Genomic DNA, 9466 nt, shown 5'->3' with positions numbered 1-9466 from the left:
TGCTTCTTCTTTTTTTAAAAATTTTTTTTAAATTATTTTGTTTTGTTTTGGAGCTGCGTTTCTGAAGACATGCAGCACCCTCCAAGGTTTCTCCCTTGCTTCCTCTCCCAGGTGGTTCCAGGTGTGTTTGGGCGTGTGATGGGTAAGAGCCGCGAGGCAGTTGCCCAGGCCATGGTGCTGGAGATGTTCCGCGAGGAGGACTACTACAATGACGACGTTCTGGACCAGATGGGCGCCAGCATCCTGGGTGTCGAGGGCCCTCGGCGCCACCCAGACGAGCCGCCAGATGATGAAGTCTTTGAGCTCTTCCCGATGTTTGTGGGAGGGCTTCTCTCTGCCCACAACCGGGCCATGCTGGCTCAGCTTGGCTGCCCAATTAAAAACATGGATGTCCTAGAGAATGCCCAGGCCATCAAGAAGAAGCTGGGCATGCAGGGCCGCCAGGTGCTGCCCCCTTCAGAGCTCCTTGACTACCTCTTCTTTCACTACGAGTTCCAGAATCAGCACTTCTCTGCTGAGGTGCTCAGCTCTCTGCGCCAGCTCAACCTAGCAGGTGTGCGCATGACACCCCTCAAGTGCACTGTGGTGGCAACTGTCCTGGGCAGCGGAAGACATGTCCTGGATGATGTGAACTTGGCATCCTGCCAGCTGGACCCCGCCGGGTTGTGTACCCTCATGCCTGTGTTACTGCGTGCCCGGAAGCTGGGGTGAGGACCATTCTCCCATAGGCATATGTATGAGGAGAAGAGAGGGTTGAGGCAAAGAGATGGGGAACGAAGGGGAAGTCTTTGTAGGACATCATGCTGGGAAAAGTGGAGGGTCAGAGGGAGAGAGGAAGACACCCCCCCAGACGAACTGACAGAGTGATTGTAACAGTGGGTCTGAGCATATCAGAGATGACAAGGAGGGTGAAGGATTGGGCAAGGTGTTCATGGGGTTGCCGTGAGTCTTAGTTTACTTGATGGAATCTAACAACAACAATAACCAGGAAACCAAAGGTACTAAAGAAGCCCCAGGGGCCGAAGTTTGTAACAGCTAAGGGAGAGCAAGTGTGGACTGCAGGAGGCAGGGTGGTGAGAAAAGGGTAGATGCCATGTTGAATTGGTTGGTCTCCCTTCCTTTCTCTTCCCTGCCCTCCGGCCACTGCCTCCTGTTCCAGTTTACAGCTCAACAGCCTGGGCCCCGAGGCCTGCCGGAACCTCAGAGACCTGCTCCTGCATGACCAGTGCAAAGTCACCACTCTGCGGTGAGTGTCAGGGGTGAGCTTCCTGCCTCATACATACATTGCACAGACTGCCGCCCCCAAAATATTATAGTAAAGGCAGTGGGATTCTAGGTTCTTCCACTCTTCAGGTCCAGTACAAGCAGCCAGACTGGGGGAGGGAAAAAATACCACCAGCAATTGGTGCTTAGAAAGCCTCTCACGTGGCTAAAATTAGCCTGTGTGGGAAGAGGGGGTGGGGAGTGAGGAGGCAAAATAATACCAGGCAGGTTGCCTGGTAACAGGGCCAGGATGTTCCCTGCAGCCTCGCAAGGATAACGCTGGTGCTGGGCACTCGGAGATGCTCCCACCGTGTTGACTGACTGACTTGGAAGACAGGAGATAGTAAAGAGGAGGAGGAAGGATAGGGAGAAGAGAGTTGGTGTGTGGTGGGGGGGGGTGAGGAGGAAGAAAGGAGACAAGGAAAGATGACCACTCCAGTCTCCCTCCTCTGCTGCATACGCGTCTCCTGCTCCTGCTCACTCTTCTCCTGGGGTGGTATTTTTGTGTGTTCAGGCTCACCTGCACCCTAGCCTGTGCACCATTTTAGCTTAAATCCTAAAGTTTAGCATAGCCATCTGCAGTGGGTCTTCATAAGCTTGGGTTGATTGGCTTTAGGTTGTCCAACAACCCGCTGACGGCAGAGGGCGTGGCCCTGCTGGTGGAGGGACTAGCCAGAAACACCTCACTGACACATCTGTCCCTGCTGCACACCGGTCTTGGGGACGAGGGCCTGGAGCTGCTGGCTGACCAGCTGGACCGAAACCAACAGCTGCAGGAGCTGAACGTGGCCTACAATGGCGCGGGCGACAGGGCTGCTCTGGCTCTGGCCAAGGCTGCCAGGGAACACCCTTCCCTGGAGCTGCTGCAGTGAGTACTACCTATCCTGTCCACCCCACCACCTCCCCAGCACCATTAGCCTGGCCTCCTGGACTCTGCAATCCTTGTCACTATGCCTCTCCTCCACTAGAGGGCGCTTTAGTCTTCAGCCCTGTGCTTATCCTCTGCTTGATTCTTCTGATGATTTCTTGTCATCCTAGATCTTAGCCAACCCAACCCACTCAGTGATTGGCCTTTATCCTGCTCTATTCCCTAACACATTTCTCATATGACCCTGGTGACCCTATTCCTACTATCCCTTGTTCTGGGACTTGTAGTGCTAATCCCTATCCCATGTTGCCCACCATCTTCCATTTCTGGCTTATTGTAGACAGTGTCCCATTACATTCCACAGCTAGTGAGCCTATTGACCTTCTGCCCACCCATCCTCTGCCCTCTCCTTCTCAGAGCCCTGCTGAATGATTTCTACTCTTTTCTTTTATACCAGCCTCTACTTCAATGAGCTGAGCTCTGAAGGCCGCCAGGTTCTACGAGACTTGGGGAGCACGGCTGAAGGTGGTGCTCGGGTTGTAGCATCTCTGACAGAGGGAACAGCAGTGTCCGAGTACTGGTCAGTGATCCTCAGTGAAGTCCAGAGGAATCTCAACAGCTGGGACCGGGCCCGGGTCAAGCGCCACCTTGAGCTCCTGCTGCGGGATCTGGAAGACAGCCGGGGTGCCACCCTCAATCCTTGGCGCAAGGCCCAGATGCTACGTGTGGAGGGCGAGGTCAAGGCTCTCCTGGAGCAGCTGGGAGGCTCTGGAAGCTGAAACAGTAAATGTGGACAACAAACTGTGTGACCATTGGCCTCTAAACCATTCCCTCTGTGGCCTCCTGACTTGCACTGCTCCTTGAAAGATCCCTTGAAGGGCTAGAGGCAAAGGAATGGGCATGGCTATGCCAGCTGTATTTCTAAGGCATGTCCGATCAGTGCCCTCAAGGCTGCAATTTCCAGGGTCAAAGATGAGAGATTGGTACTCTCTAGACTTGTAGAGGCAACGTACCTTCTCTATCTTCTTTTAAAAGGACTGAAGGGTGGGATATTTGGTAGCCACATTGCCCTTAAGAATCATCCCCAAGCTGCACTGCAATCCCAGAGGTACCCGGTTCAAATCCACCAGATGCTCTGCTGGAGGAGGGACAATCTCCTCCTGTACCAGTCAGATCTGATTCGATGGTACACACAAACAAATATAATAATTTTTTTTTTAAAAAAAAGTAAAAAAAAGAATCATCCCCAGCCTTGCATCCCCAAAGGACCAAGGTGGTGTGTGTTTTATGTTCATCATGCTAAGGGAGTTGCCATCCACCAGAGGCAGTGGAGGGTCTAAACACCTATCTATCCAGAATCAGCCTCCACTTGCTGCCTTCAGCCAGCGTGTGGCCATTAAGAATGCTTGCATCCTCTTTCCTCTCATATTGGTGCTTTCTCCTCACTTCCTACCTACTTTACCATGGTGATGCCTATGATTCAGAGGCTCTTCGGGCAGGTGCTCTGACTTCTGCCATTAAAAGCTGTGTGTCTTCCTTGAGTGTTGCTTTTCTTAGTAATTCCGGTTCCGTTACTGACCACGGTCTGTCGTAAGTTGTCTTGAGTTTTGTCCTTTTGAGAATCAAATCCAGTATATGTTACAGAGATTTAGTTTAAGAACGTGGCTGGGTTGTAGAGGCTGGGGAGTCCCAAGGTCATAGGTCATACAGCGGACTGAAGGATTCTTCTGACTCATGTAGCTGCAAAGGCTGGTAAAACCAAGATGGGCAGGTCAGACAGCCGGCTGCAGGTGGGGACAGTTCCAGGATTGACTGGCAATTCAGCAGGTCCCTAGCTCAAGTCTCAAGAACTGGAGATCAGACGATCATGAGCCAGATGCGGTGTCTAACGTGGACAAAAAAAGAGAGCTTTACCAGGATGTCCATACATGTTGGACCCAAACTACACCTCTGAGGAACTCCCTTTAACTGATTGACTGGTCATAGCCTATCTCATCATGGAGATGATTAAGTCATAAAACAGAGGGTGACTATATTGTTACATAACTTCAAATGATATACATAATTGCCAAACTATATCATACTATCAAACCACTAAGAATCAAAGCCCATCCAAGTTGACCTACCACTTTACCCCTCACACAAGCGGTTCTTGAACAATGAGAGAAGCCCATGAACAAGAAACTCGAATGGGCTCATGTTGGGCCGTAGAAGTCTATTACCTTTCTTGTATTTCCCCCTTGGTTTGGGATGAGAGTGGCCAGACATCTGCCTTTCCCTGTACATGGGGGAATAAGGACAGTAGAAGAGGGGCCCCAGAGAAAGATGAGACCCAGAAGAACTACATCTCCCACATTCCAGTGGCTTAAGACACTCAGACTCCGAAGGCAGCCCAAATACCCCTGGAAGAGCACCCCCAGGAGAAACAAGCTTGATCACATTGTTATTATCAAGTTTCCCCTGATCACTGAGTCAGCCATAAAAAGACAGAAGACAACACAGTTGTGTTCATTGTGTCAAGAACAACAAGCACAAAATCAAAGAAGCTGTGCAGAAGTTCTGTGACATTGATGTGAACAAGGTCAACAATTAGGCCTGATAGAGAGAAGGCTTGTGTTCTGACTTGCTCCTGATTATGATGCCTTGGATGTTGCCAACAAAATTGGGATCATCAAAACTGAATCCAGCTGGCTAATTTTATGTCTTTCTTTCTTTTTCCTGGTTGTGTACAGTTTAATCAGATCCAACTGGCACAGGGGGAGATTGCCCCTCTTTCTCCAGCAGAGCATCTGGTGGATTCGAACTGCGTGCCTTTAGGATTGTAATGCAGCTTCTTTCCACAAGGCCACCAGAGCTCGCTCAGCTGGCTAATTTTAAATACAAATTTTTCTCACGAAAAAAGAAAGATGCTCATTCCCCCTTCCCCCACCAGGGGTAAGATTTTCGTCCCTATTAACCTTTACTCCCAGCTTCTAAGGCAGCATCTTCAAGGAGGCGGGACCTGGGTAGGGGGAAGTAGAAGGGAGGATCAGCTGGGGATGAACCTTGGACCCACTCTGAGTCCTGGATTACTGATCCAGCCATGGAGGCCTCTACAGGTAGGAGGAGGAGGCTGAGAAAAAGCCTTCATGGGAGTGATTTGAGGCAGTCCAGGGGCAGGTTTGGAGGCTAAGCCTCTGGGCTCCGGAGCATGCTTGAGGCTGGGGCTAAGAAATCAGAGACAGGTTAGAGAGGGAAGACCAGGTAATGTTTGTTTTGGTGGCCCACACCCTGTAGTGAAATGCTCAGATTTTTATGTTCAGGATTGGAGGAGGAGGAAAGGAGACGTAATAGCCTAGTACCCTCTAGTGTATGACTTCAGTGGGAAGGAATACCTCTTTCCAGGAGAACTGAGGGCCGAGTCTTATGGTAGGGCTTCCCCTGAGTCTTTTCAGTGTAAGACCGTAGAGCAGTATGGAGGGAAGAATGAGAGTGCTTTCCCCTCACCACTTCTCTTCCCCAGATCTTCGGGACACAGCCTCTTTAACTCTGTAAGTACCCTGCGGGGACAAGGGGAAGAGAGGTAAAAGATGGGGCAGTTTCTCTGTTAGCACCTAAAGCAGAGGCCTCTTATTTCCTTATAGGAAGTTTGACTTTAACCCAAAGCTGGGGATTGATAATCCTGCCCTCTCCTTGACTGAAGAGCATGACTTCCCTGGTAATAACCCCTCACCCCAACAGCCATTCTCTTTTCCCCTTGAAGGCACCACAGTGCCACACAGCCTCCCATCTTCTCACTTCTGTCTCATGATAGCAGTCGTGGCTGGGAGTAATTACAAAGAGGCAGGATGGGCATCAGCAGTTTCCTTCCATCCTGACCGCTCTGACCACACCCAGCCTTGGGGTACACCTGCCTGGTGTCTTATGGGGAGGTGGGTGACAGGGAAGGGTCTGCCAGAAACGACCTGTCCTTGGGCCATACTCCTCCCTTTTCTGCTGCCTGACTCCCCCTCCAGATTCCTGGAACCTGGAGCAGCCTCGCTTCTGCCTGCTGACCAAAGAGGAGGGCAAGAGATTTGGCTTCCAGCTGCAGCAGGAGCCAGGCGGAACCGGGCATGTGGTAGGCGGGGTGGATCCGGGCAGCTCTGCACAGCAGCAGGGTCTTCAAGTAGGAGACCGGATCCTGGCGGTGAACTGTGATGTCGTGGAACACGAAGACTATGCAGCGGTGAGACTGGGTGGGAGCTCTGTGCCGTGGGTGTGGGTGAGCGTTGGCCAGGATCCCAGGGAGAGAGCAGCTGTTACCTTCTGGAGCACCATGTGAGGGGAAGGGCTCCAGCCTCCCTCCTAGGATTCCATGGTGCTTAGTTTGAAAGGGTTGGGTGAAGGTATCCAGAGATCTAGTTCCCTGGTGAAAGTGTGGGTGCCAGGGGTGAGGGAGCTGGTATGAAAGGCAGGCCCTAACCTCACCACCCACCCCATTCAGGTGGTCCGCTGTATCCGGGCCAGCGGTCCTCGGGTGCTGCTGACAGTCTTGGCACGGCACGTGCACGACGTGGCCCGAACTCTGCAGGGCGACAATGTTCACTGCTGTCCTTGCCTCGGCCCAGGGGTCCGGCCCCGGCTGTGCCACATAGTGAAAGACAAGGGTGGCTTTGGTTTCAGCGTCACCCACGGTGAGTACAGAGGGTTGAAGGTTGGTCCAGAGCGAAGCACTCAGTCTCTGCTGGGGCCAGGCAGGCAATGGTTTTTGTTTTGTTTCCTTCCAGGAGAACATGGTCCTTACTGGCTGGTGCTGAACTCAGGTGGAGCAGCTGAGCGGGCAGGGGTGCCCCCTGGTGCCCGACTTCTGGAAGTGAACGGCGTCAGTGTGGAGAGGATCGCTCATAGGCAACTCAGGAAGGTACAGCAGCCTATTTCACAGGCCTCCTTGCTCATCCCCGCAATGTCCGAGGTCGGTTTTGTCCCCATGCACCTCATCCTTACTCTGCTCTTTTTTCTCCATGACCACTCTTCCCTTCATCCTTAGTGCCTCAGTCCTGGGCTTGGGAGGAGGGGCATTGAGGAGGGCTTCTCCCCCTCCCCAGGTGGTTGAAGCTGATGCTATGTTGGGCCCTTACAGCTTTGGCAGCATGGAAAGCATGTGACCCTGCTGGTGGCAGGGCCAGAGGTGGAGGAAAAATGTCGCCAGCTTAGAATGCCATTGGCTGCACCTCTGGCAGAGGGCTGGGCACTGCCCACCAGGCCCCGCTGTCTACATATAAAGAAAGGGCCTCAAGGCTTTGGGTTCCTGCTTCGGGAGGAAAAGAGCCTTGGTGGTCGCCAAGGTGAGTGGGGGCCTTGGGCTAGGGGGCAGATGCGCTTTGGACCTCCTCCTCCTGTGTACCCTCAGGACAGGTCCCCGATGTGCCACACAGTGGCCTGGGGTGGCACTGGGTACAATGGAGGAGGAACAGTGAGGATGTTTCTGTCACAGGGCATTTTCTGCGAGAGGTGAACAGAGGACTGCCTGCTGAGGAGGCTGGGATGCAGGCTGGGGACCGGCTGGTGGCCGTGGGTGGGGAGAGCGTGGAGGGGCTGAGCCACGAGGAAACAGTGTCCAGGATCCGAGCACAGGGCTCCTGCATCTCCCTCATTGTCGTTGATCCTGAAGCTGACCGCTTCTTCAGCATGGTGAGAGCTGCGGGACTAGGGCTGGATTCATGGTAGGATAGGAGCAGGGCGCAGGTGGAGGGAGAAACCGCATGTTTGTTCTGTCCACCTCCTCCAGGTCCGCCTGTCCCCACTCCTCTTTTTGGAAGGCACAGAGGCACTTGCCTCTCCTGAGGACACTCTCTCAGCCCCATTGGTTGAAACCAGTGGCCTGCCACCCGAAGACACACCTGTCCTCCCTGCCCTGTCTGGCTCTAAACGGTGCTTTCTGTACCCTGGGCTTGGCGGTGGCTACGGCTTCCAGCTCAGCTGTGGGCCCGAGGTGCCTATTGTCATCTCCCAGGTAATAATGAATGCCCCATGGGCCTTGGATCCTTTTAGTATTTGTCTCCCAATGAGTTCCTCTACCATCCTCCCACAGCCTAGTGCACCCATCAAACTCTTCCACTGCATGTTCTGTATCCCTTAATACCTTCAGGTGACCCCAGGAAGCTCAGCTGCCTGGGCTGGACTGCAAGCAGGGGATGTGATCCTGGAGGTGAATGAGCATCCTGTGGGTGCAGAGAATGACCCAGCAAGTCTTCGGAAACTTTTTGAAACCAAACCACCCCTCTGCTTGAAGCTGGCAGCCAGGACTCAGCATGGCTGGGAAACCTGGACTCATTCAAAGTCTAGAGAGGTGAGGAGGAAGAGACAGAGAGATAGATGGGCCTGTGGGCAGCAGGAAAGGCAGGCAGGAAGCTCTGGAGCTGTGCAGGTGTGAGGGTTAGGGCTTATGGAGGTGATGTAGTGGAGTACAAAATTGCTGGTAGTGCAAACTTTTAACACATTCATCTGCTAACTGAAAGGTTGGAGGTTTGAGTCCACCCAGAGACATCTGGAAGAAAGGCATTGTGGTTTACTTCTGAAGAATCAGAATAGCATATGTCTTGGAGAAGGTGCAGCCAGAGTGCTTCTTGGAGGCAAAGAGAATCTTTGTCTCACATAGTTTGGGCATGCTGCTAGGACCGGCTATTCATTGCAGAGGGATGTCATGCTTGGAAAGGTGGAAGGACAGGGAAGGAGAGGAAGACCCTCAACCAGGTGGATTGATGCAGTTACTGCAGCAACGGGCTTGAGGGTGTCAGAGATAATGAGGATGGCATGGGATATGAGTTTCACTGGACTTGATGGGACCTAACAACAATAACAACATGCTGGATTGCATGGGGTCCCCATGTGTCAGAGTCAGTTCAAAGGCAACTGGCTTTTGGGTATATGGAGGACAGGACCCATGGGACAAGTTCCATTCTTAGGCATTCTACTGCAAATGTGAGGGGAAAGAACAGGAATTCTTGTGGCCCCTAACTTACCTGCTTTTTTCTTTTTCTATTTAGGACTGTGCTCCAGCCACAACCATACTATAGTGCCTCCTGTTTGGCCCAGAGCTGGCCAGCGTTCCTCTTGGCTTCACTCTCCACCCTGAGGTGGTAGGCACAGAGATGCTTTTTTTTTTTATATTTTTATTAGAGATGCTCTCTTGAAGAAGTCCTTGGAGCTCAAGGAATCTTGACACAGGATTGCCCAGGCTCCCTCTGATTCCATGGACCTATGAAGGGTGTGGTCAGAAGACTCTTGAAGACCCACAGGGGCACCTCTTCCCCAGCTGACCTTCCTCTTTGATGCCAGAGAAGGTCACATGGGAACTTTGGAACATGTACCCTA

At 52.5% G+C, this 9466-nt stretch overlaps 2 protein-coding genes across 2 annotated transcripts; both read left to right on the top strand.

Annotated features, from left to right (window-relative positions):
- Positions 1-69: 69 nt before the first annotated feature.
- On the top strand, positions 70-2910 carry NLRX1 (NLR family member X1). Its single transcript, XM_006895642.1, has 4 exons — positions 70-707; positions 1160-1246; positions 1880-2131; positions 2589-2910. Exons 1-4 carry the CDS (start codon positions 70-72, stop codon positions 2908-2910), a joined length of 1299 nt encoding a protein of 432 aa, XP_006895704.1.
- Positions 2911-5213: 2303 nt separating this feature from the next.
- PDZD3 (PDZ domain containing 3) lies at positions 5214-9168 on the top strand. Its single transcript, XM_006895641.1, has 11 exons — positions 5214-5229; positions 5634-5661; positions 5755-5828; positions 6127-6338; positions 6597-6786; positions 6880-7013; positions 7233-7437; positions 7587-7783; positions 7881-8105; positions 8241-8441; positions 9139-9168. Exons 1-11 carry the CDS (start codon positions 5214-5216, stop codon positions 9166-9168), a joined length of 1512 nt encoding a protein of 503 aa, XP_006895703.1.
- The last annotated feature ends 298 nt before the right edge of the window (positions 9169-9466 follow it).

This window comes from Elephantulus edwardii, unplaced genomic scaffold, assembly GCF_000299155.1.
Source record: "Elephantulus edwardii isolate Elephantulus edwardi_28Jun2011 unplaced genomic scaffold, EleEdw1.0 scaffold00171, whole genome shotgun sequence".
Lineage (NCBI taxonomy): Eukaryota > Metazoa > Chordata > Mammalia > Macroscelidea > Macroscelididae > Elephantulus > Elephantulus edwardii.
Note: the sequence above shows the minus strand (reverse complement) of the source record. Positions and strands in the feature narration are given on the sequence as shown.